Here is a 27856-nt window from a genome sequence, read left to right as displayed (position 1 = left end):
CCTAAAAGTAGAGTTGATCCACTTGGAGTGCTCACCGCTAGTGGAAACTTACAAAACCTGTTGGCCTGCCAAGTATTTGGCAAAGACTTCAAAGATGGCTGAACCTCTGCAAAGATGGATAAACTGTATACAGTCATGTATTTATGATGACAAAGAAAGATTCCTTTTGGATCATGGATGAAAGTGAGATTAAAACTTTAGTTCTATAATTGGAAATTTGGCTATGAATCACAGAAATTTAATATTTTAGGACCTGGCGTATAAAATGACACAAAAATTAAACAGATGTCTAACCACTTTTAAGCAGTTAATAGACGGATAAGTGCAATTGACCATATAATCAGGAACCTAGACTCAGTGTTAGTTATCAGAAACAGAGACAAAATTAGATAGTCTGACTAAATGATGGTTTAAAGAAGCTGGAATGTTAACATGTTTTATCTATGAAGAATAGGAATCAGTTTCTCTTTCAAATATTTTATGTATATAATTATTTCTTTTAAAATGCCAAATTAATCAAATTTTATGTTTAAAAAAGGAAACTAACATTTCATTAAGAAACTACATGGGGCGCCTGGGTGGCACAGTCGGTTGAGCGTCCGACTTCAGCCAGGTCACGATCTCGCGGTCCGTGGGTTCGAGCCCCGCGTCGGGCTCTGGGCTGATGGCTCAGAGCCTGGAGCCTGTTTCCGATTCTGTGTCTCCCTCTCTCTCTGCCCCTCCCCCGTTCATGCTCTGTCTCTCTCTGTCCCAAAAATAAATAAAAAACGTTGAAAAAAAATTAAAAAAAGAAACTACATGTGCCAGTCACTATTATCTCATTTAATCTTCATGTAATAGTCACATGAGATGAATAACCCTGTACTGCTTTCCAGATGAAGAAACTGTGTTTCAAAAAAATTATGTTACTTTTGTAACATAACTACTTAACTACTCAGTGGTAAAACTGAGATGCAAACCTACAACCATCTTACTCCAAAACCCTTATGCTTTGCCCTACTACTTTCAAAGATAAAGTTATCACAAAACATTTTGTAAGTTTTCTTTGATTGCAAACCATCAATAATTACAATAACAGCACTTTAAAAAGTGAACATAATCCTTTGATTATGTTCTTTGAATGCATTGATTCTGTTCCCCTTTAGCAATGTGCCTTTACCAAAGGTATAAGTAGTGACTTGGAGGGGTCTCTCCTATATCTTATCAGGGATATCACATATACTCCGCTCACATTAAATATAATTTGCTTATAACTACATTCTTTGAGTGCAGATAACTAGCTGATATTACACTTTATAGAAATTTACTCAAATACATTGATTTATATTGAAATATTTTAAAGGGTGCCTGGGTGGCGCATTCAGTTAAACAACCAACTCGTGATTTCGGCTCAGGTCATGATCTCATGGTTTGTGAGTTTGAGCTCCATGTTGGGCTCTGTGCTAGTGCAGAGCCTGCTTGGGATTCTCTCCCTCCCTCTCTCTCTGCCCCTCCCCAGCTCATACCCCCCCCTTCTCAAAATAAATAAATAAACTTTAAGAAAGTAAGAAATATTTTAAAATACACTAAATCCATTTAAAAATTTTAGGCCCTACATTTTTCAAGATCGGTAGAACTCCGTCTCCAAGCATTATACCTTTATTGACTAATGGGGAAAAGCCAGCACTGAGAAAATAAAGACAAACTGCCTTACCAAACTTACTTGCTTAGTGGAAGTAAGGACGAGAACCCCTGTTGTCTAGTTTTATTTTACCATCATATGCCTCAATATGTCATTATTCTCAAAAGCATAGAATTCTGTACAAGGCATTATATATAAGACATAACATAAATGGTCTCTCCTATGATGCCCAAGCTTTGAGCAGAATTTCAATTGAATATTTAATGGCATTTGGATTTTAAAAGGAATGTAACTAAGGTATTAGTAGTATAGGTATTTTCTAAAATCATACACAGTCATAGGATGATGGAACATAATGAGCAATCAGTTATATCATATGCTAAAATATCTGTACAGGTGATAAATATCTGTGTGGATATGTGTATATATACAACGATAATATAAAATTATTAAATTTCAATACAGGGAAAGTTAGAAGAAGTCATCTCATCAACCTCTTCAATAGATACAGAAAATGACACTCAAAGGCATGAGGTGATTAACCCTTTAATGGCCAACTTGAAATTAAATCCAGATTTCCTGAATCCTAGTGTACAAGTCACTGGTTTTGCTTTTGTTTTTAATTGTTCCCATGCTGCTGCTGCATAAATAAGGTAACAAAAAGCAAACAATTTCTGTAGATAAAACATGATAATATAGGCAAGGAAATTTGTACTCTACACCCTCATTTGATTTTTTAATTTTTAAATGTTTATTTCAAATACAGTGTGTGCATGTGCATGTGTGTGTGGATGTGTGGCAATGGGGGGAGGGGCAGAGGGAGAAGAAGAAAGAGAGAATCCCAAGTAGGCTTCATGCTGTCAGCACAGAGCCCAACACGGGGCTCAGTCTCACAAACCTCGAGATCACGACCTGAGCCCAAATCAAGTATCAGACACTTAACCGGCTGAGCAACCCAGGCACCCCCAACCCAGGCACCTCATTTTAAAGACTAATATGATGAGTACTCTGAAAATCATTAACAAGCAGTGAGACAAGCCAAGTTAACCAGTTCAGATCCTGATATGTCAGTGTTTCTTCAGCCCATCGTTTTTACTTTGATCATTGCACACAACTTTAAGCTTCTTGCTTTTTTGTAATACCTCAAATATTTCAATACTGGCTTATGTGTAAGGTTGGATTTCAGTTTCTTTGTATTTCACTCATAATGTACATGGCCTCACATGCATGTTTTGGCACATCTGCCTTTCAAGAGTAAACTGCTTAAAACTCAAGGCCACTGTTAACAAAAGTAAAGATAAAACAGAAAAGATGTCAGGAAAGTTTAAAGACAATTTTGAAGTTAGTCCATGCGGTTTTATTCAAAATTGTAACCACATTCAACAATAACATATATCCTTCAATCTTGAGAACCTTCAATCTGTCACCATCAGATATAGACAAACTGGCTGAAGTATCACTTTTTTTTTTTTTTTAAGTCTTCTTGTTCTGTTCATGCTATAGACGATTTGTGAAGATCTGATTAACTTGAAGTCCACTTTTAGTCTCTCTCACCTAATCCTTTTTTTCTAAGAAATTACAAGACCGTATTTTTAAAGAATCTTGGGAAGGTTCCAGTGAAGATCAAAGTAAATGTCTTTGATCTTTCATAACCACAGCCTTACTTTCAAATACCATTGTTTTTGTTTTGTTCGGTGAAATCCTAGGCAGTAATAACAGATATTAGTCCAAATTCTCTTTCAATGATTTTTGAGTTACCAGCTCCTTAATTTCAACCAGTATTCTTTGGGGACACTTCATCCCCCCAATTCCTAAAAGCACCATTAAACACAACCAACAAGTGCCATGACTAGATTGACAGGATTTCCAGTTGAGGAAAGTGAAGTGCACATATTCTTTGCTTCAACAATCTAAAGTATTAATGTTTTATTCTTATTGCTATTGATTCTAATACTGTGATGACATGCCATTTTTATTCATTTTTATTTTCAAAACAACTCTGTAAGGTAGATATTATTAATTTATATTTTATATGTGAGCAAATTGAAGTTCAGAGAGGATGGGTGACTTACTTTAAAGCCACAGAACTAGTAAATGACAGAGCTGGGATTCAGGTCTAGGCCTTTCTGCTTCCAGACCTTACATCTTTTGATTATACCATGCTTCTAGACTTATAATTTTTCTAAGATTGAGATGAAATGGACTGAGAACAACAGAATGACAAAGTATATAGTGTAGTCAGGCATTTATTTGAGACTTGAAAATGATAGAATAAATAACACAAATGATAGAAAATACGTGTGTTTATATGGACTATAACAAATGCCCATAGTTACAGATTGAAATAATTTGCTGCTTCTGACTGCCCAAAATCCTTAAAACTTCCAAGATCCATACTTAAATAACTTGTTCAGTCACACATACTCATTTTGTTAAATGTTGAAAATGAGAAGGACATAAAACTCATCAAAGAAGAATAGAAAATGTTGTTCTAATCGGGACTTTGAATTTAAGTAGATGTGTTGAACTGAGGTCATACACTTTGGGATAAGTTATTCCTTGGAGCCTGTGCATATGGAACAGCTGTCAGAGGCAGGATAATAGCCATGCTCTAGATAGTCTGGCAGCATATTAGTGACTCAGCACATAAGTAGATGTGAGTAGTTAATGTTAATTGCTTGACTGGCGATGTATGTGTCTAATTGGAGTTTTTTAATGATTAAGAGCAATAATTGTTTTTCAGGTAGTTATACTGAGCCTATAGTAGATGTATTGCCAACATTATTAAGATAGTAATTACTAGGTAAACATTTCCTTCTCATAAGCACATCGTGCTTACTCTTAAGAGACTCTAGTAAATTGGTTTTTAATACCAGTGGCTCCATTATTGAGGTATTACTTCCAAGGATGTTATGAATATTTCATATGGAATTAGAATGAGAGCTATTTATTTTATCCACTATAACTGAAGTAATGTGTTCCACTGTGAAGTCATCACCTTTCTTCACTCCTCTGCAAATGTGCTCTGCCTTCTTAGGAAAGGCCCTGGCATCCATAGACTTAACTCAAACTTCTTTTTTATCACCATCTCCCTCTCTGCCATTCAATTAATCAAGTCCACTGACTCTCCATGCATTCAGACTTTCTCCCATGTACCCGTTCCTTGTCTGCAGCCTCAGAGACCTTTTTAGGATAAAATCTGAGCATGTGAACCCTCCTGCTTAGTGGTTCCTATCTTAACTCCTTACAAATGTTTACAATAACCCCCAACATAGTGTCTGCTTGATTTCCACCCCCACCTGATGCCATTCCATGCTGCATCATACTGGACCCCTTTCAGTTCCGTGAATCTTCAGTGCCTTGCCCTGCTTATGAGTCTTTATCCTTGTTTTCCCTTTGTCTTAAATGATCAGTCTTCCCTGACTTTCTTTTTTTCCAAGTTTCTCCACAAACTTGTTTTCTCCATTAAGCCTACTGACTGAGTTATGTCCTTTTACTGTGTGCTTCTAAAGTATCTCATGTTTCTGCTAGCACAAACTCCATTGCATTTCACTGTGAAGCCTCACATTGTAGCACACTACATGGCCTATGATAGATGATCAATAACTAACTGTTAAATGAGTAAAATTTTGGTCCTCCACTGAAAAATATGAGTATTACCATGGGGCTGAACAGTGAGATTTCTGAAAACCATATCATGATTGTAAAGCTAAATGTAAGTGAAAGTTTTAGAGAAGAGAGAACTGAGGGCAAAGGAGATATCTGTTCCCAAACACTTGAAGGGTTCTCAGTTGGAAGAGGTATTAAACTTTTCCTGGTATCTTTTAGAAGGACATACCAGTATCCAAGAAGGATATTTCAGCTAGATATAAGGCAGGACTTTATAACGATTAGAGCTATCCAGTCATAACCATGATGTTTCAAAAAGAGCTAAACTGTTCATTACTGAAAATGGTCAAGTAGATCAGACTAATCATCAGTTGGAATTCCTAGAGAAAGTAATCCTGCATAGAGTTGAAACCAAAGTAAAACCAATACCATAGTTTTTACCAGTTTTCCTTCATGGTTCCTTTGCTTGTCAAAATTAATGAAAAAGGATGGTTTTAGTGGAATATAGGGTGGCTATTGAGCATTCCTTTTTTTCAAAGATTATTTACACTATTCCAAGTCCAAATGGTAAGATTCATTTTTTTAGGTTTATTTATTTATTTCCAGAGAGAGAGAGGAGGGAGGGAATCGCAAGCAGTCTCTGCACTGTCAGCGCAGAACCCAGCACAGGGCTCAAACTCACAAACTGTGAGATAATGACCTGAGCTGAAATCAAAGACCCAGATGTTTAACCAACTGAGCCGCCCAGGTTGCCCCAGTAAGGCTTATTAAAACAAAAACAAAAACAAAAACAAAAAAAAATGGTAATTTGACAAAAATCATAGAGGTTATCATTGAGTTTATTAGGTTGGAGATGCCACAAGACTGAGTTAATGTCCACCTGTAATGAAATGTAGGAAACTTGTGAATTTAAGCCACTATAAAAATGCACTTACAGTATTTTTCAGCTCTGAGCTGCTAGAAGATATATTTCTGATAAATATCTATTTCTAGAAATGAGTGAAATGAAATAGAGCTGAGTATTTTAAAAACTGCAAATATTTGGTAAAATAGAGTCATAGTTGGGGGCATTCTAAGTAGGACATAATTCTGTTCAGAGATTTTAGTGGAGATGAGATAGTGAGAGGTGAAAGGTAGCCTGTCTGACCAGAGATGCAGGCTCAAGTCTAGGAATAAAGTGGAGTTGGGAAATTTGGCTCGACCCAGACTGTCAAAGATTTGGATATTAGGCTAAGGAAAGAATCGAAGTATTCTTCTGTAAGGAGCAGAAAGTGAGCCAAGGCAGTGAAATACAAGAGTACTAACTATCTGGAAAAGATGAGGCAAGAGTATCTAGAGTGGATCTCAAATATAAGCACAAATTACATATGCCTTTATCATAATAGTTTAAAAGTTTGACGATTTAGGTGTTCCTTTATAATTCCAACCATGTTGATAACAGTTGATGCTTGAACAATGTGGAAGTTAGAGGTGGCAACTGCTCCTGCACTCGAAAATCTGCATATAATTTTTGACTCCCCCCAAATTTAATTACTCATAGCATACTGTTGATTTGGAAGCCTTACTGGCAAAGTGACATGTAAACTATGACTCTTAACTTTTGTTAACCGATTCATGACTACCTTCTTTTCTGAATTTTTACTTTTCCAAACCTCCATATTTAAATAACTTCTGATCGAATAGTGTATCACAAAGCTGTCTGACTTGTATTTCACTTTCTACAGAGGTATTTCCATGACAATGACAAGGAGTCTGTGAAATGTATGCACCCTGCATGTGGTCAGGGAATTGTATTTGTTTTTGTGCATGCATCTGTAATTATTTTTCAGTTGAGTGGAGATACTGTTGTACTTATAAAATATGGCATTTTCAAAAAAAATTTTTTTTCAACGTTTATTTATTTTGGGGACAGAGAGAGACAGAGCATGAACGGGGGAGGGACAGAGAGAGAGGGAGACACAGAATCGGAAACAGGCTCCAGGCTCTGAGCCATCAGCCCAGAGCCTGACGCGAGGCTCGAACTCACGGACGGTGAGATCGTGACCTGGCTGAAGTCGGACGCTTAACCGACTGCGCCACCCAGGCGCCCCAAAATATGGCATTTTCAAGCATTACTGGTTTTATTGTCACTTTTTGTCATTATGTATTATTTTCAGCTGTGAGTGCTAAAAATACAGCTGTATGTAAGTATTCTCAAAGTCATTTTCTGTTAAAAAGCCTTCATTTGGAAAATGCACTATAAGCAGATCTCACAATAAGTAAACTAGAGACAAGAAAATGTTATTTTTTAACGTTTATTTATTCATTTATTTATTTATCTATTTATCTATCTATTTATTTATTTATTTTGAGAGAGAGTGTGTGTGTCTGCGAGTGCCATGTGCAAGCGTGTGCATCAGCAGGAGAGGCAGAGAGAGGGAGAGAGAGAATCCCAAGCAGGCTCCGTGCTGTCAGCAAAGAGTCTAACGTGGGGCTCACACTCATGAGCCATGAGAGCATGACCTGAGCTGAAACCAACAGTCAGACATTTAACTGACTGAGCCACCCAGGCTCCCCCAGGAAAATGTTATTAAGAAAATCATAAGGAAGAGAAAATGGATTTATAATACTGTACTGTATTTATAAAAAACAAAACAAAAAAACAAACAAACAAAAAAAAACAAACAAATCCATGTATAAGTGGACCCAAATAGTTCAAACCCATGTTGTTCAAGGGTCAACTGTAGTTGTCATGTTATTAACCACCACCACCTTTCACCTGAGGAAGCTCCTTGCTCTGCTTGGTTATGGGAGAAAACACAGACCAATCCTGTCCCAACAGGATGGTTGATGGCAGTATTTTGGGTATTGCTTTTGTTTTTGTTTTCACCATGGCTCTGCATGGAATAGTTCTACAAGTTACAGAAGAAGAAAAAGAATTACAACATACAAATACTTGGGACCAACTTATAAGCACATCTTTTCTCATGTACACTTCCTACTACCAAAAGGTTTGGTGGCAATTAATATGGGTATTACCGTATTTGTAATCTGGATTTAAAGTGTCTAAAGCGTGTAAATCAGTGTAGATAATGGAGCATATTAATGAACAATGTTAAATGCCAATAATTTTATTTTCCAGTTTGGAAATATCATTGCAGTACCTTCTGTCTTAGTCATTTTCCTTTTTCTTTCATCAAAATGTTAAGTTAAAGCTATTACTAAAAAGCAAACTCTGAGTATTCTATTTTAAGAAATCTTACTGATTGTTGCATTATTAAAAAATATAAATCTGATGGCATATATAAATTGTTTTAAGTTGTTTTATTTTTTGTTTTGTCTTGCTTTGTTGTAGTTTGCATATATTCATTAGTCTGTAAGATTTGTAGTAGGAAGTCATATTCTACTTCATCTTAATTTTTTTTAATGTTTGTTTTATTTTTTAGAGAAAGAGAGAGAGAGGGAGAGCAGGGGAGGGGTAAGGGGTAAGGAACACACAGAATCCAAAGCAGGCTCCAGGCTCTGAGCTATCAGCACAGAGCCCGACGCGGGGCTCAAAGTCAGGAACCCTAAGATCATGACCTGAGCCAAAGTTGGTGTTCAATCAACTGAACCACCAGGCGCCCCTCATCTTAATTCTTTTATGTCAGAGTTTCAAATTTCTTTTACATCTAAGAAAGCTGTGTTCTCATTAGGAGCTTGATGCTAAAGTTTTTCAGATTTTTTTTTACTAAAGTGAACTAGACCTATAGCTCTAAAAACAATGAGAGCAGTTCCAAGTTCTAGCTGCTGCACAGAAAAACTTAATATTAAAAGGGAAAAAAAGAATCTCAGTAGAGAGTGGGTTGTGGTATGTCTGGAAAAATTGCCAAGAATGTCCAACTAAGTTAGAAATACGGAAATGGAGCTGATGCTTGCAATGAACTCATTTTTATGTAATATACCAACAGTATGCCCGTAATGATGGACGTGTTAAGAAGTACCCAGATAACAGAAATACATAGACTACAATCTTATCTGACTCAGTCAGAAAATAATAAAGCAGCTGGAATGTTGTAATGTGAAACTATGTATCAGTATGCTTACAAATAATTCACTGGGGCCAATGTAAATTATTTCAATGGTTTCCTTGTGTAAAAAGTGAGGGAAAGGAAGAATATGGTACAAGGTCCACTCTGAAATTATTTTTCTTGTAGTTACTAAGTTTCGCTTACAAAGGAATCTTATATGCAAACCAGTCGAATGGATTTTTTAGGTAAAGTTGTGTAATTTTAAATGCTTTTGACAAGTAACGGACTGTTTGATTTTCAGTATTGGCTACAGGTTACTATTTCCTGGTAGCTTATTGTTTAAAAAAGGAAATTGTTTAAGGGGAATTATTAGGTAAAATGTTTATTTCACAATTCAATGGAAATGAAAAGAAGACCTACCTCCTATTTATGGACTCATACATTAGTTAACATAGAAGGAAAGTACATAGCCATTCAGAGGGATAGATTGCTCCTATTTGAACTCTTGAACTCCCATGCTGTTAGAAGAAAGCAACCGAACTGATAATACTACATTTTCCACCATCACCATTTTACTGACATTTTAAAATCAGTTTCAATAATTTGAAGACAGCTAAAGAATAAAATTGGTCATTAAACAAAATCTACTGAGGCTTTATATTATCCTATAAAACATAAGAAATCCCCAAAATATTATTATTATGCAAAATGATCTATGTATCCGCAGTCACTAGCTGCCTATGGTGCTTAATTCAGAACATTTTCTATATGAAAATAATGAAACAAGCAGCTCAAGTCTTCTATTAAAATTTACTTTCTTCAATCCTTAGAACCTTATTCTGCAGCCCTGCTACCCAGAAAGGACTTACTAAAGCTTGAGAACACATGGAAGGGCCTTGTGACTCAATCTTTCTTCCTCTGACTCACATTAAAATGTATTAATTCTATAATCCATTCCTTCAGTGCATTACTAGGTGACGGAAAGTCATTGACAGTCGTTTGGAGCAAATGAGTTAATGGATCCACTGACTTGTTACTTTTACTGGAATAAAGCCTTTCAGCTGGAGTGGCTAGTGAAGGTTTCACAGAGAAAGGGAGATTTGATCTTAGTCTAGGAGGATAAGAAAAACTACAGTAGATACAGATAAGAAGGGAAGATGACATTCTAGTGTACAAATCAGTCATGTTCAGAGTTAACTAGAATCCAAATGTAAACTGTTACCCTTCCAACTAAAGTTTTAAATCAAGTGTTTTTTTTAAATAAGTGAGTTCATATAGGTAGGCAACCAGAAACATGAATAAATAACAGAATCCAACTATAAGAGTGGAATAATGGGTGAGATTTATTTTTCTGTTTGGCTATCTTTCTGATTATATAATAAAAAAAATCTGATGTTAGTAACTCTAAGAATGCTTATCTAATAAATTATCAAAGAAAAGAAAAAAGTGTAGTATGTCCTCTCCAAAATGAACTCATTTACATTGGGATAGAAAGAAGTACATTCTGTTATTACATCAAACAGGATCTCACTTGGCTGAGCCACAATGAGGAATTTGCTTATAGTTACTTCCATGAGGAAGATAGAAATAAAATAGCAAGAGAATAATGTTGCTTATTTGTAGAAGGAAAAATATTATTATTGAAGTGAAAAGTGCATTAACCTGGGATAGATAACCTATCTTTAAATTTCAGACCTACTAACTTACTAGCTTCTTTAACCTTGAGCAGCTCACCTATCACCTTCCTTCTGTAAAATGAAGGTTATAATATTTATTTCACAGAGTTCTTGAGCATAAATATCACAGGTGAAAAATATGTTTTCAAAGTATAAAACTACCAGGGCGCCTGGGTGGCGCAGTCGGTTAAGCGTCCGACTTCAGCCAGGTAATGATCTCGCGGTCCGTGAGTTCGAGCCCCGCGTCAGGCTCTGGGCTGATGGCTCAGAGCCTGGAGCCTGCTTCTGATTCTGTGTCTCCCTCTCTCTCTGCCCCTCCCCCATTCATTCTCTGTCTCTCTCTGTCCCAAAAAATAAAAAATAAACGTTGAAAAAAAATTTAAAGTATAAAACTACCAAAAGGAAGATAAATTACTATTAATCTCTTTAAATTTGCCTTTGAGTTTGTACGGGTTTTTAAAATTATTTGTAGCTTAGAAGTATTTGTCTTTTATGTCCTAAAGATATTTCAAAATCTATTTGAATATGTTTTTTATACTGTAAGTGTCCTTATAAACAGTACAGCTGGTTTTTGCCTTGACTCCAATGATGGCTGTGAACCATGGAGCTAGCATATGAAAATATCTTTGTCTCCAAGACCTTAAGCAAAAAGGTGCCCTTCATTGGCTGAGTAAAGCGGGAATTCTGGGCTATTCACCAAGTAAAATGACCTGTGGCAGAATTTGAGATGAGCCATTTTAGCTCAATCATTCATGACATTTTACTTCACTGAAATGTGATGGTGAGTGGGTCTCTGGCATTATTTCCTGAAAACCTTTTAATCATTGGGGGCAAGTGGGCAGTGCTTAAGATCCATGAAGGGAAAGTGGATAATCCTTAGAGTACTTTGGAAACCAAATCCAGTCTGAGTCTCTCCTGCTTGATCTGAAATTCCTCCACATATGGAAAAGTTATTTTCAGTAGGAAGGTACCTATGGCAAATGAGCAAGTTTCCTGTATTCAGTTTTAGAGCCCTCGGCCAAAAATAAAGGAGGCAATAGAAAAGAAATTATAAAGCAGTAATGTTAACCATAATATAACACAATTTTCATTTTGTCTGTATATTTCTTTTCTTTAATTAAATCTCAGCCTTAGTACAATTATAAACAATTTAGGTAACAAAGATTCCATAGGCTATGGAGGAAACAATTGACTTATTTAAGCAAGAAATAGGAATGATGTGTAAATGATATTTAAATATATGAGCTCCTCCTGAGAAGACCTCATGTGCCTTATCATAGCCAATTAAGAGCTTGGACAGGTAAATTATAGGATACAAATCAGAGCTCAAAACAAATGAATTATGAAAAGTAAAGCTGCCCCAGTCCATCACCCGTTGTATAATTACATCTTCCAAAGCCTCTCACACAAGCCAGAGTGGAATAAAAGCAAATTTACCACCAATAGTGTTGCTAGCATACATCATCTTTCTTGATTCCAGCAGGAAAACTAGTTTTGGAGTTACCATGCATGATCTGTGCTTCGTGGAATTAGAAACTAAGACAGCGTTTCACAGTCATGCCACGATTTGATTTTAAGTCATGCCACGTTCACTTATTCTAACATTAGGGCTCAGCTCTACACAAACCACCTCCCAGTGTTAAAGTCATGGAAAAGTGGTTTGGAAGCTACTGTACTTTATTTTGGAATAAAGCAATAACTGTCCTAGCCTGAGCAGAGGTAGTAAAAACATGGGGGATAGAGTCAACCTTCACAATAGAATCAACAGAAAAGCCATGGCTAGATTTAGGGGGCAGGTGGGGAGAGAGAGGTGTCAGAGGTGATTCCTAGGTTGTTATGGTTCAGATTAGAGGAATGGGGATACCATTAACATAATTGCTGAGGTTAAGAGTTTAAATGTTGATTTTAAATTGGATGACACATTTCAGCTAGACATTGACTTTTAGGTGGTAGCAGGAGGAGCTCACTTTTTATTTGTTATAATACTTCTTGTATTCACGAATTATGAAACTGGGAATACAAAATCTACCCAAATGAGAAGATAGTCTTAAAGCAATTAATATTCAATACATGTAACTTATTTTTAAATGCTCTTTTGATTTAAAAAATAGTCTCATCATTTAAATCCATAATTTCAATGTTTTTTTATTCATGGTTTTCCAAATATTATGATTAGTTTTTGATCTATTGGTTTTAAATCAAAGGATTAGGAATTTAAATAATTATTTTAAACTTTATTCCATTTATAAACTGAATTCACAAAGCTTTTCTAGATACTTTATTAGGTCCTGGCCTTTTTGTAAGTCAGATCACTTAGTGGAGGTTGATTTTATTACATGAATAAATTGCCTGTGATATTTGTACACATAATTGGGTATTCAACTTATATGTGTGTGTGTGTGTGTGTGTGTGCGTGTGCGCACATGTATATCTGTGGATGTGTTTCCTAATATTTCATTTTTTGTCAGATAGCAAAGAAAGCATAAAATGATACTGCATTGAACCAAATTATTCTAAAAATTGAATTCTAAAATAAACATTTTTTCAATTTTTATTTTGTGCATTCAGTTCCATTTTTACAAGCAAGTCAATATGTATTTATATGTAAAGAATGTGATTCTGAAAATTGTTTCCTATAAACGGTGGAAAATTATTCCCAGAGAATGAAAAAGGAAGGAAGGAAGGAAGGAAGGAAGGAAGGAAGGAAGGAAGGAAGGAGAAAGGTAGGTAGGAGGGAGGGAGGAGGAAGAAAAGCAACCCATTTCCTAGCTTTTCTTACTTTATATAGTACTTTTTCCTTAGCATTATTGCCAAGGTCAAACTGTAATTGTATTCTAACCAGACTGCCAATATATCTCCCTTTGATGATGCAGATTTGGCAACTTATTTGGCTTAACAAATTAGTTTTGTTAAGCACTATAATTGTCACTATATCAAATTACTCTGAGTGATACAAAGTCATTGAGTTAAATTCAAAAATAATCTTCTATCCACAGCACAGGGAAGACTCACAGATACAGACGTAACATTTCCCAGTATGGGCTTGGGGCCTCAGAAATACTGGGGAAGACCTGAAGGGAAGAAAGCAATGACCACAAACAGACTGAGAGTAGGAGATGACTCTGAGGTCCCTACTTTGCAGCTGGAATATTTGCTTCAGGATATTCCTCTCTCTCTACCTCAGGCTTTCACAGGTTCCTTCTGAGCTCCAGGTAGAGTGCTTTTCTAGTGTCAGGGACGATGTGTTACATCTGGTCAAGTTCTTACAGTATAGAAGATAGGGTATAGTAACAATAATAAGAACTTTGAAAGGTACAATTTTAGGTAGTGTGGAGACTGACCACTTGGGCGCCCCTATCGCTCACAATGTTGTTTTTGTTTTGTTTTGTTTTGTTTTCTTTCTTTCTGCGTATTTCTGTATGTTTCATTTGAAAGACTTGAATGGAGCTTGTACCCTCCAAGTAGACCACAGTCCCCATCACAGTGTCCCACACAGAGCCTAGGTACTCATCTATGTCACCTGCCTGAGCCCTTGGGGCATTTCAATTCTGCTACCAAATTGTATCTGGAATTTCTGGAACAGTTTCAGATCACAGTTTGGTGGAACTCAAGAGTAGAAAATGGTGGGAGAAAGGGGGAAAAAAGTCCCAAAGCTTGAAGGCTTGTTCCTGAGCAGTTCTAAAATAAACATGGAAATAACTCCTCTCTATTCATTACACAGCTTGGCTAGACTTTTTCATTAGAGGTTGTCAAGTACTACTAATTTACTATTTGCCTTAAATGTGACTATGAACTAGAAACAATTAGAGCTGTTAGTGACTTTTTCAGTCTTAAATTTGAAACTGAACGTGCCCTTAAACTCTCCAGAACAGCTGACGATGACATATGTAGCCCATATGTATTATTCTGCAGACACAAAAATGTACATCCACTTATTCAGTGGACTCAGAATAGCCTTATTTCTAATGAATGTATTTTATATTTAGTGAAATACGGTAGTGTTGAAAAAAGAAACATGCATTTCAGAGCCACTTGAACCCAGCTTCCTCACTTAATGGGCCTTGGGAGGATAAGCCACTTCCCTAGGGTAAAGACAGGGAGGGAGTAAACGGGCATCTGAGATCCATATCCAGACCTAAGTGATTCCAACATCTCTACTTCTAAGTGCTATGTGCCTGCCTCCCCAAAATAAGAGTTGCCATTTATCAAGCACCTAGTCTTTATACTGTACTGTCTAATATTATAATTGAATTTCCCAAAATGTCCATCAGTAGACATTTCTGTGCCGAATTGAAATATATTTTGTATTTTTGCCACATGCTGTTGATTCCACTATCAATATACATGTATCAAATTATAGATGTCTCAGGTAGTTTTCTCCATGAGGGCAGAGATAGTGACTTAACCTGTTTTATCTCCGAGAGCAGCTAACACTGTGTCCTAATCAGAGTAAGTACCCAAAAAGTTTGATGCATTGCCATCGGATTTGAGGATCTGTTTTTTTTTTAAATCCATTTAAATTTAATAGCTCACGGGTATGTAATATCTACTCAACTAGATATTCACTCTACTAGTTTAAGTAGATATAACTATTATACTAGTTTGAAATAAATAGTAGAATTTTAGTTCTGACCCTAGTCATTAAAAGGTTAAAGCCCTAAGATCAAAGTAAGTCATACAAATACTTTGTATATTAGTGAACATGAGAAATAAGTGCCTCTAGGTCTTGGCCAGAATTAATTTTACCCTGGTCTGAGCAGTTAGAATTTATATTATTACAATTGTATTCTGGTTCATGGAGATATATTATTTATTCTCTATTACCTAAATCGCATGTTCCTGGAGGATTTAGAGTAAGAACTCAGTAAATACTTATTGAATTGAATTGAATATACATCCAATAAATAGCTTCAATAGTTGGAAGTGGGAAGAGGGTATTAGAATAAAAAGCCAGACAATGGATGAAACCAGTCAGAGAAAATTTTTGAGATTTAAGTGAGTTTCATACAGTAATTTAAATAAAAGAAATTGTTGGAGAAGCTGGAGACTGATTTACACAAATGAGTCTGTCTAGACTAAGCCTTAAAATCTGGCAAAGGAACCAAAAGAAGGAACCAAAAAAAGAAAGCTTAGCCAAAATATGGCATTAGGATGGTGTATGGAAGGAAGTGAGAAGAAATGGAGTGGAAATAAATGTGAGCAATCAAATGAATGTTTGATAGATATCTCTGAAAGATTTTTATACTCAGTAATCAACCTTCTTTCTGTCCACATACCATTAGAATATGAATTTCATTTTTGGTCAAATACAAATCTGCTACGCGGATCTCCACTGCTTTTTGTAACTCTACAGACATCAGTACCTTGTTTTTTTAAAGAAAATTCTAAAGGACTAATATTTCAGGAAATTATATTTGTAAGCAAGACAACTCAGTTGGACAAATATCACAGTATAAGATACATAACAATTCCCTAATTGTGTATTCTTATCCTGATGAATTAGGAGATGTGATACATCTTCTCTCTTGTCAAGAACTCCAACTCTTGAGGACACTTTGACATGGCCTAATGCAGTCGAAATCAGAAAGGAGCTAAGCCATCTTCCAATAAGAAATACAGGTTTTAGGAGAACATGGTGTTTCTCAGCAGGGGTATAATAATGCAGGGGGGTTGCATGTCTTCAGTATCTGTCTGGTTGCAGGCACTGTGCTATGCATTTCATTTTACTGAGAAAGGAGGAAACTGAGCCCGTGGAGGTTGACAATACACACAATGTCTCACCACCAGTAACTAGCAAAACAGATTCGAACCCATGCCTTACTCCAGTCAGTGCTTTACCTACTACCAACGCTGCATCTTTACATCATGCAAAAGTACCACAGAGTTATTTTCATCTGCAGTATCCCTCCACAAGTAGGCAGACAGAAAACCAGAAAAATGAAATGAATTGACCCTACTATAATTCTCTCATATTTCACTAAGGTATTTCTAATTAAAATCAACATAAAAAGTAAGCAATATATGTTATTATTCAAAATAAGCAAAAGTAGTAATCTTGCTGAAATAAAATAGAACTATTTCGCAGTTTTATGATTTTCCCTTTAATTTTTTTCTTTAATTTAATTTGAAGATTATACTAGTTCCTTTGAATACTTAAGTGTAGCAAACCTTGGCATTACTAAGAACTGGAACCTCATCCCTGGCTTATAGTTATTCTGACTGAATAGGCGATTTGGCTACTGCACAGATTGAGTCTTTATGGGAAAACAAGTCAATCAGTTGTGCAGTACATGAATCTCTGAAAGCCACATGCATCACTTGTCTTTAAATCATTCAACATAGTTTGGCATTCAATAACTCATAGAAATAAATGCTGAGGAGAAAAAAAAGGCGAAATAAATGTTGAGACTTTTCTGAAAATTCCTTAGAAATTAATACCAGTTAACTCTTAAATAACCTTCAAACTTGGGCTTTTCTTTGTTTCATATTGCCTTTCACAGTGAGAAGGCAAAATAAATGCTGAATAATCAACAAGGATTGTGTATCAGAATGATTTAAAATGACATTCCCACAGAAGATGAGAAAACAGAATGAAACAAAACTGTATGGACTGTGAATCCCTTTCAGCTCTTATTTGAGTGCATTTGATTGAAGGTCCTTGGAGGTGACAGGCACCACCAGGTATGGGGTTGATGATGTCTTACCCATCCTTAAGTCCCAGGAAAACCCTCAGTGGTATTCTTGGAGCTTGCACTCAAGGTGCCCATTGCCTTTTGACTACAAATCATTTATTTGGTAAAATAGAGGGTCTCCATGATAAAAGATTGTTTGCATATGAATGCCCCAACAACTGGATATAAATTTCCACTTTAACTTTGTTGACCCTGAAAAACCTCTCATTGGTCAGAGATTCCTGGGGCCCCCTATGTTAAATAACTCAGTCTCAGTCCAGCAATACTCTCTAGCTATCTATCTATCATCCACTGTCTCAGCGTTATTAATCCAGAGCTTTCAAAACCTCATTAGGTATCTTAGTGTTGGAGTCTGAAAATGCAGGCTTCATTTAGAAAGTCATATGCTACATCCAGAATGGACTGTGGCTTCTTTCTCAGTCTGTGGAGCCAAAGAGCCTGATCAGTTGGCAACCCCAGTTCTCTCTACTGACTAGACTTACTGTCCTACTCTCTCAAGGTTGAAGAGAGATAGTGTGATATTTAATTCATATGTCTCAATTAATTTTCAAGATCCTCACCTATGTGAAAATGCTTTTGTTTTATTCTTCATTTCTAAGAATGTTTAAAGCCAAAAGCATCAAAGAGAAAGTCAATCTCGGGGCGCCTGGGTGGCTCCATCAGTTAAGCGTCTGACTTCAGCTCAAGTCATGATCTTGCGGTTTGTGAATTAGAGCCCGAGTCAGTCTCTGTGCTGACAGCTCAGAGTCTGGAGTCTGCTTCAGATTCTGTGTCTCCCTCTCTCTCTGTCCCTCCCCCACTCATGCTCTGTCTCTCTCAAAAATAAATAAACATTAAAAGATTTAAAAATAAAAAAGAGATTCAATCTCTCCAAAATTCAGCTGTGATAGAATGTTCAATAAATATCCCCAGAAAACTATTACACATTGTAATTCTGGTCCCACTTTTTAGATGTACAACAAACTTTTAAATGATGCCAAAACCCTTGGGTACTTATCCAAACCTTCACTAAGCTCCAGACCTCTTATGGTTCACTCATGCATAATAGGCATCAGATCCGTTAAGTTTAATTGTATCTATATTGTCTCTGGTTAAAGTAAATGGGAAAAAATGAATGCCACAAACTTTAATATTCAGAAGGCCTAGGATGGCTTTTTACTGGAAGACCATGTCCAGCTCTGGCTCCAAAGGCCGAAAGACAAGGAAAATTTGGGTAGAATTCATTAAAGCCCTTATAGGGACTGAAAGTATTCAATTTAGGAAAGAAAATAATGAAGAATTCCTTTGTGTATTTAAAGAAGTGAGTAAATAAACTTTTATTGAAGAGCATGAAAGGAGTTATTTTAGAATAAAGTGGGGGTATTACTCATGTTTGATGAAACTATTTTCTAACATCTAAAATTATTGGATCTGGAATTGAAAAGTAGGGGTAATTATAGATTTTTCTTTGACATATATAAAATAAAACAAGTCTCAGGGACTTGGGTTGATTTATGCATCTTTCACAAAGATGTGTGGTTAGATTAGGTATTTTCTGAAGTTCTTTTCAATTCTAGATTTCTGATTGTGGTAGCCAAATATACAGTTTTGTCATAGGTCTACTTAAAGTAATGTTTAAGTAAATCTAGAAATGTGATGAAATAAATTGCAGAAAATGGCATTGCCATTTACTTCTAAATGGAGAGGATTTGTGTGTATTCCTTTAAGTAAAAACATAGAAACCAAACCAGTCAACTACAGATTATACAAGAGTAAAAGCAAACAGCACACAGTATAAGAGCAATGAAGCTCTGCTGTATAGCCTTTGAGAGCTCATCATAAATATTCCCTTAATCGGAAGGTGAGCTGAAAATAGAGAAAAATAAGCAGTTTGTTGCAAGGTCATTCACACTAGCAGCCCCAGAAAACATTTGGAAAAATGAAATTTGTCTTTGGTGCTTTTCTACTTTACATCTTAAGCTTCAAGTATCTTTTTACTGCCATCTGGCTCTTCAGAGTCATTCCTAGCAGCAAACGCATAGTTTCTGCTCCCTTTATCATAAAGACACACCCTTTGTTATTAAATTGTTTCAGGCATGATGACTTCAACGCAGATTTTTTAGTGATATTTCCCATTATTTTGAGTTAAATTATGGTTTATGTATGCCCAAGGATGACATATCCTAAATAGGCTATGTGTCTGTTTCCATAGTGCTTCACTGCTGAGAATTCTGGGCCATTGGTTAGAAAAGGACTAAGGAGACATTTTGCTGTGCCTGAAATCCTACCAATCACATGCCTACCTCATCTATGTGTTTTGACCAGCATAGATGAACTAGCAAACCAACAATCTGGATTTACATGTTCAAATTTCTTTCTCTTCTATTTCCCCTTTATCAGATATAAACAATGCATATGTTTTTCTGAATCTAAAAGCAAATCAGGGACATTGAGTGGCTCAGTTAAGTGTCCTACTCTTGATTTTGGCTCAGGTCATGATCTCAAGGTTCATGAAATTGAGCCCTGTGTTGGGCTCTATGCTGACAGTGTGGAGTCTACTTGGGATTCTTTCTCTCTCCCTCTCTCTCTGCCCCGCCTTGCTCATGCACTTTCTCTCTCTCTGTCTCTCTCTCTCAAAATAAATAAAAATTTTTTAAAAAGCAAATAATTGTGGGGCGCCTGGGTGGCTCGGTCGGTTAAGCGTCCAACTTCGGCTCAGGTCATGATCTCACAGTCCGTGAGTTCGAGCCCCGTGTCGGGCTCTGTGCTGACAGCTCAGGGCCTAGAGCCTGTTTCAGATTCTATGTCTGCCTCTCTGCCCCTCTCCCTGTTCATGCTCTGTCTTTCTCTGTCTCAAAAATAAATAAACGTTTAAAAAAAAAAGCAAATAATTGTTTCAAATACTTTTTAACTATTTCTGCAAACTCCGGGAAAGATTAAAAAAAAAGGAAGTTATGTTTAATTCATTTAACAGTGATTATAATATACCTGTCTCATTATATGAATTGGGAGGGTTTGTTAATTATGTCTCTCTAATGGAAAATTTAATTTTCTTTGCTACATTAATTGGAAATAAAGATTTTTGGGGATTTTAATTTTAAACAGCATTAATGACAGATGATTCCAAGAACATTCAGTTACTTCCTGGGGAATCTCAGTAAAATTGAAGAGATTTGTTTATCTTACCAGGATTTAGTGCTGCGCACAATTTGTATTTGTCACAGCACATATTGGTTTTTAGGGCTAAAAGAAACAATTGCTTTAGGAAGGTCACTTAACACTTGAGGTTTTTGTTGTTGCTGTTATTTTGCTTTGTTTTGTTTGATAGGGAATGGTCAGATAATATTTGGAACATAAAGAATTATTGGGTTGCGCAGAAATATTTAGTATAGAGGAGATTATGAAAATTCTATTCTTAACTTTTAAATATCCCATGCAAAGGTTGTATCCCAGAGCACATCAACTAATAACACCTAATATTTGTTGCACTTTGCAGTTTTTAAGGTGTGTTCACAATAAGTCTTTCAATCATTACAACAACCTTGTAAAGTAGAAAGGATGAATATTATCTCTGTTTTATAGATGAGACCATAAAGTTTGGAGATGTTGTCCCTTACCCAACCAAGACCACACGGATAATAAAGATTAGTATCCAAGTTTGGTTTGGTTCAATGTGGTATTTGTTCTTTTGTTGCCATTGTTTTGTTAGGTCCTTAGATTTATTTCTTTAGTAATCATGGTTCTAGATCATTTTTACTGGGGAAGCTATATAAGTGATTTTTTTTTTCCTGCAGGAACCCAAGTCCAAAAATCTCTGCTTGCCATACACATTGCTATACACAGGCATAGGCTGATGGGTCTCTTCTAAACTGTTCTGATTTCCAAAAGGTTGAAGATGCAAGGAGATGACATTACTAAAATGACTTGGTTCTTGGTGTGATGCTATTTGCATCTAAGTTCTTTCCAATGCTGCTTAAAAACGTGGAGAAGTATGGAGTCAATAAGGGAAATAGGACAATGCCATCTCGTGATTAGGAGATCTGGTAAGAAAAAAATTTCTAGAGAAAATCTAAATATGATTCACAGGGATATTTAAGTATAATTCTAATCTGCTAAATGTAGTGGTCTAGACAGATTTGTTTAAAGTTTAGGTTCGCTTGTCAATAGAGCCTCAAGTCTGGTCCCATTTACAGAGAATTCATACTGAAATGCAAACTGAAATTTGTAGGGCCAGCATCATGCAGTAGAAAATGCATGGGCTTTAGAATGACCTTTATCTGAGTTTGTCTGTATAATCTGACTCTTACAGTGGAGTAACTTCTGCAGAAATTACTTTACCTCTCTGGTACTTACTGTCCTCATCTGTAAACGGCACATATTTGGCTTTTAAAAAACATGAATTCCTATTCTGGGGGCTTGAATGAGAGCCACAAGGTCGTTTACGTGGCTTCACTATGTTCAAACAGTAGCAATACCCGTAGCAGAACACTTAAAAATCAAGCTGGGCAGTACCTTTTAAGGATGACTAGGGAGTTAAGTTCTAGGACATTGTGGAAAAATTGCCACTGTAAGCAAAGACAGTGGTGGAAACTTGCTGTAAAATTACCTTCAATCTGAGATTTTAGTATTATGTTGACTTCCTTGTATTTATTTATGAACTATAAATGCAAACTATTTGCACCTCTTATTAAACCAAAATAAGTTAACATTTATTAAGTGAGATAATATATTTGAAAATAATTTTTGTAAGTTTATTTATTTATTTTGAGAAATAGAGAGCAAGTGCAGGAGGGGCAGAGAGAGAGAGAGAGACAGAATCCCAAGCAGGCTCCGCACTGCCCATGCAGAGCCTGATGTGGAGCTTGAACACATGAAACTGTGAGATTCTGACCTGAGGCAAAACCAAGAGTTGGATGCTTAACTGACTGAGCCACCCAGCCACCCCTGAAAATAATTTTTAAGTGCTATAGCACCTTAAGGAAGAAGAAATAGAAAAAAAAAATCCTATTTTCATCAGTAATATTTTTGCTTTGGTTTCCCATTAGCTGAAGACCTTCTTGTAGTTAGGCTCAATGATATACATTCTATTCCAGCTTCACTTTCATATGTATGCTTCTCTAATTAGAAAGGAATCTGAAAAAAATCAAAGACTGTTTTGCCTTGGTATTCTTAAAATAACTGAGCTTAGACTTATTATGTTTCTACTCTTCAAACTCCGTTTGTCCACCTGTATTATTTAGACCTGCAAAAACCCAACACCAAGTCCTGCCTGTGTACAAATTAATGCCATGACCTCTGCTGTCTTGTTTGCATTTCTAGAAACAGCACTTAAATGTGTGATTAAAATCATGTCCGTTCAGTAAGTAACTAATAATGTTTGCATCTTGAAGATCACAGTCATTTATCAGGAATAAGGCAGCTTTACTTTTTTACAGGAAATAGAAAGCAAAACCTCAACAAATGGATGCAACCCTTCAGAATGGCTCTCAAATGGGCAGTGCTGAAAATTGATCTGGTTACTTGTCAATTGCATTATTCAGACATGACATCAGAAACAAAGCTGTAGCCAGTGCTAGCTCATTGCCCAGCCCATGACAACCTTTCATAAATAAAAAACCTACTCTGTAAAGATAGAAGCATCTCTTGGACTGTAAATTGAGCTTTGAAACCTAATTAAACAACTTTCCACCAGCCGCATTAATAAGCACTGAACCAGACTCTACATAAACAACAAAACACTTTATAGCATATCATCACAAATGTGTCATTATCTAGAGGAAAAGCAGACTGTTGACTGAGATAGTTCCTATATTTATTTCTGATTTTGCTTATGATCCATTTTATAGACTAGCTTGTTAGATTATAATTGGCTGAAATCCTAAATTGAAATCTTTTGGCAATGACACACTCTTTCATGTTCTTCAAACAATTCTGTTCTGTCCCATCAGTGCAAAAGACATCATGCTTCTTTACCTGGGGGATTATGTTCATTGAGAATCACAAGTGATGCTGGTGTAGGTCTTCTTTTTCTGATCTGTAAACAAAAAAGGCCCAGCTGAGGTCAGTGAGAATCAGACACTGCCCCCGGTTACTCTACAGCTTGCAAAGCTATTCCATCCTCATCTTTTCCCAATATATGTATATATAAAAAAAAAAAGCAAACTTGGGGAGAGCACACAGTAGGTTCTCACTATTGGGAATTATAGAAAGACAGATAATAGAACCGTCAGGTTGTAGTATTACCTTCTTTGGTCTAAAAAGGTACCTTTCCACAGAAAAGAAATAGTTGTATATGATCCAGTGATGCCACTAGAATAGTATGCAGTGTAGGTAGGAGGATAACTTTCAGTGGCTCTCTTGGAGCCTCATAGTATTGATGATGCTTTCGAGATTCATTGTCCTTATTCTTAAGCAGAGTAAAGACACTTGCAAAACTTAAATTTCTAGCAGGTTAAATTTGACAGCATTAGTTCTTAATTTCAATTAATAAGGCTTTCTTATTTTCTAGTAAAATATTTAGGACAAATAAAGAATGAGTATGGATTTTATGAGAGTAATTAATTTAAAACTAATAGGTTTGATGTAGGTTTTTTTCTTAGTTAAGACTTACAGAAGCATATTAAGATTAGAATTTCTAACGTGCTCTTGATTTCGTAAACATACAGGTAAACTCTTAAAGTCTATGTCAGTAGAACAGAAGATAAAATTTACCAATGACATTTTGTCCAGGACAGAACCAATGTCCCATTCAACATAGATACATGTTCAAGGTTATGTTTATCTGGGATGATCTACTTCAGGTTATCAAAATATCCTAGAAAGTTATGAGCCCCAGATTCAGTAATCATTTTTAAGACTTTGTATAAAGTATTTGTAAAAGGATTCAGGGATAATTTAGACTTTAAGAAATTAATGAATTAGATTGATGACCCCATAAATTGTATCTGCTTTTGCCCCCCTACTGTTGTAATTTTACCACAAATGGTCTTTTAAGTGGTTCCATTGCATCAAGAGTCTAAGTAAATCCGAATATGAAAGGTGATACATGTAAATCAATCTTACAGGAAAGAGAGAAACAGAGAAATATAGAAATATAGATACATAGATATATTAGACATAGAAAAGGAATCTGGTAAATGTTTGCTACTATTTAATATCTGAATAAAATGTGTTAAATTATACATACACCTACAAATCCTGTCTATCATGTATTACATATAATTACTGCTTTGAATATATAATGAAAAGTCTTTAAAAAATATCAACCCTATAATCTGAAATTATTCCAAGTTTTAATGTTTTCATTGTTAAATGAATCTTTTTTATTTTATAAATAATGAAATAAAAGATTGCTAATTCTGAGAATTTTTAAAGTTTCTCTGAATGTTAAACATGTTAATTTAGTAAGCAAAAGCAAACAGATTTCTGGATCCAAATCTGAATCACTAATATAAGCATTTTTCTCCTTAACTGGGGCTAATTTTTTATCACATGAAGTGCTGCATTTTAGCCAATAGGTCACCCAATGCAACTCAAATACAAGTGCCATATGGAAACCAACTTATTTCTCGTTCATATAGCATGGAACGTCACAACAAGGCAGATTCAAGAAGCAGAAAAGCTTTCGGTTAATAAGAACCTATGTCCATGTTACCTTAGATACAGGAACTGGTCCCCACCCAACCCCACCTACCTGCTCCGCTGCTTCAGGAGCAATCTGACTCTGGAATAAAGGCACAGCAAATTGTATCTTTTTGGGACTGTTGGGCTCCATGATAATGATGAGAATTAGAGACGTGAAGGGCTCAGAAAGACTAACCCCAGGTGATGTCTGGGATGTCTTTCCTCAGGCACACTCCACCCAGCCACACAGAGCACTTCGTAATAAATAGCTGTAATTCCAGAGCGAGCAAGTGAAGATGCAGAGGTCTGAGTAAATCCCTTCTTCAACTCCGCAGTGATGGCTGGCTTGCCTGTTCCCCCACCAATCCCTTGGAACCTTTCAGCACAATACAGAAAGGAACAATAAGCTAATTGTGTGCTTCTTCACTAATACACATGCCAAGCATTCACTCAGCAGCTAATTGAAAATGCAATGCTAGCCTTGAAGGACCCGCTGCCCTGGGATTTGAAAGAAAGGCTCTATCCACTGTACATTACTAACCGGCTGCTCAAAAGTGCAATGTAAGCTCCCTCTGAGTATTGCAGGGATGGGCCATTCATTATTGATGAACATAAAGCAGGAAGTTTATACGGTTGGGGGAAGGGTTTGGGTATGAAATCATTTCATTTCTCTTGTAGCAACTTGTAAGTCAGACACCTTTGCCATTTCACATTCAGCCACCAAACTGATGAATGGTCACAGACAGTAAGCCACAACCAATAATATCAGGTATATTTACGCTGTGAGATCTGGTTAGGTAAGACTGACCGTGGGAAGCAGACTATCTGTGGTATAGTAAGGACACTGTCGTCCCGGACTGAGCAGATTTTAGTTCAAGTTCCATCTCTACCATTAATAAGCTCTGTGCCCTGAGGCAAATCACAGGCTATGTCTAGGCCCCCCAAACCTTCATCAGAAAAACGATGAGATCGGACTCGGTGACCTTTAAGCTCCTGTTCTGTTCCAGCATTCTATAATTGTAGTTCACAGTTTTCATTAGAGTGGAAAGTATTGGACAGCTAAATTTAGCAAATAGCTTGAAAGTCACTGCTGCTGTAATGACCTCTATTTCATTTCCTGGTGGAGCCAGTTATATCCTCTGATTTGGAAGAATACAGAAGTGACTAGAAAACATTAGTGGCAACCTAATGATCCATCATTGTGGTTTATTGTCAATAGTGGGGATATATGTAAAGAAAAGGACTTGAAAAAAAAAAAGCATAAAAGAGGTTATCTCCAGAATGATAGAGGATAATGGTCATGGTGGGTAGTGGTGAAGGTAGAGGGAGACAGTGGCCTGATCTCCACATCTGTTAATCTCTAAGGGGAGGCAGCAGCATAGCTAGATGGCCTTCCTGCGTTCAACTCTTTTTGTGAAGGTAGCCCGAAAACGAAGTTGTTTAAATGCAAGAGAGAACTTGAGTACTCTACTTTCTTATTTGAAAGATTTTGTTTGATGAACATTAGATTTTTAATATGTTTTTGCATTTATATAATACATTTAGACGCTGAATATTATACCAGGCACTTACAAATGAGGTTTTCTTTCTTTTGCTTAAATTCTGAGTCCATACTAGGAATCCATCTTAATGATTGAAGTATGTGGTGTTCTGTTGAAGGAATATGGAAAGTAGTATGCATTATTCAAGTAGTTTTCTATACCCACTAGGGGAAAAAGCAAATGAAGATGTGGATGTGAAAGCACTTTCAGTCAGAGAACAGTGCTGACCAGCAAGACATCTTGTGATGCACTCATCCTTGCAGTGTCAAAGGGAAACTTAGAAATTACATTTTGTGTTACCGTTTACAAAGTCCCAGAGTGGAACCTGAATCAATATCATTAATGAAGTAAATTTCTCTATTTCTTCAAATTATACAAAAGGAAAACAAGACTATTTCTAGTGAATAATCAATCCAGAACTTCACTTGGCATAGTAATTTCGAGCATGCACTTGGCAGCCTTGGGTTCAAACCCTGGCTCTGCTACTTACTCAGTTTATCAACTTGGCAGGAAGAGAACTTTCTTCTTGTGAGTTTTAGATGAATTAATTCTTTAGAAGAGCTCATTGTAAGGCCAGTACATGATAACTACTCAGAGAGCTATCATTTTTTTTTAAACTAGACTTCAAAAGACTTGAAGATGTACGTTCTTAATCTGAATTTACTAGGCTCTCTGCCTATTTGGAATATTTTGATACCAATCAGAACACTAAGTGATAAAGTAAAATTTATTTCTATCCACAGAGGGTCTAGACTCATCTTTGTGTTCCCAAAGCACTCAGCTTAACCACTACTTAGTATAATAATTACCAGTTTATCTTTTCTGTTTAGCATTTCACAATGTCACTCATTGACATAGTGCATATTTATTGAGTAGATAGTACATCTACTCCATGCCAGGCCTTTTGCTATGGCATTAGAAAAGAAACTGTGTTAAAAGATCCTTGGGGTCCTTTTCAAGCTAAATTGCTATTTCAAGTATCACTTAAAATGCAACTTAAATTTGAAAAAATCAAAAACTTTAATATGTTTATGTGGGCAGTATAGTTATACTAAATATTAGGTGTACATTTTTTTCTCCCTGTTAGAGATAATAGTAATAGCCTACCCTTATATAACACTTAGCA

The 27856-nt window shown here is 36.1% G+C and overlaps 1 protein-coding gene and 1 long non-coding RNA gene across 7 annotated transcripts in view; one reads left to right on the top strand and one right to left on the bottom strand.

Moving 5' to 3' along the window:
- LOC109502767 overlaps positions 1-27856 on the top strand; it is a 76119-nt gene that overhangs the window by 28128 nt on the left and 20135 nt on the right. Inside the window, exons 1-2 of one of the 4 annotated variants that reach the window (XR_006583388.1) lie at positions 15625-17576; positions 21361-21609. The exons of 1 other annotated variant lie outside the window; for it this stretch is intronic. This is a non-coding gene — a long non-coding RNA (uncharacterized LOC109502767). Of the gene's footprint in view, positions 1-15624; positions 17577-21360; positions 21610-27856 lie in introns of those variants that run through there. 2 more of the 4 variants (XR_006583386.1, XR_006583387.1) reach the window with 2 other exon arrangements.
- The window catches only part of PPP1R1C (protein phosphatase 1 regulatory inhibitor subunit 1C), a 127571-nt gene that overhangs the window by 98196 nt on the left and 1519 nt on the right, over positions 1-27856 (bottom strand). For all 3 annotated transcript variants that reach the window (XM_019838341.3, XM_006935395.5, XM_003990915.6), the window contains exons 2-4: positions 26762-26839; positions 25260-25565; positions 23540-23600 (exon numbers count right to left, since the gene is read on the bottom strand). In XM_019838341.3, the coding sequence (XP_019693900.1) occupies positions 23540-23600; positions 25260-25340 (142 nt within the window). In that variant the 5' untranslated portion in view covers positions 25341-25565; positions 26762-26839. The remainder of the gene's footprint in view (positions 1-23539; positions 23601-25259; positions 25566-26761; positions 26840-27856) is intronic.

This window comes from Felis catus, chromosome C1, assembly GCF_018350175.1.
Source record: "Felis catus isolate Fca126 chromosome C1, F.catus_Fca126_mat1.0, whole genome shotgun sequence".
Taxonomy (NCBI): Eukaryota; Metazoa; Chordata; class Mammalia; order Carnivora; family Felidae; genus Felis; species Felis catus.
Note: the sequence above shows the minus strand (reverse complement) of the source record. Positions and strands in the feature narration are given on the sequence as shown.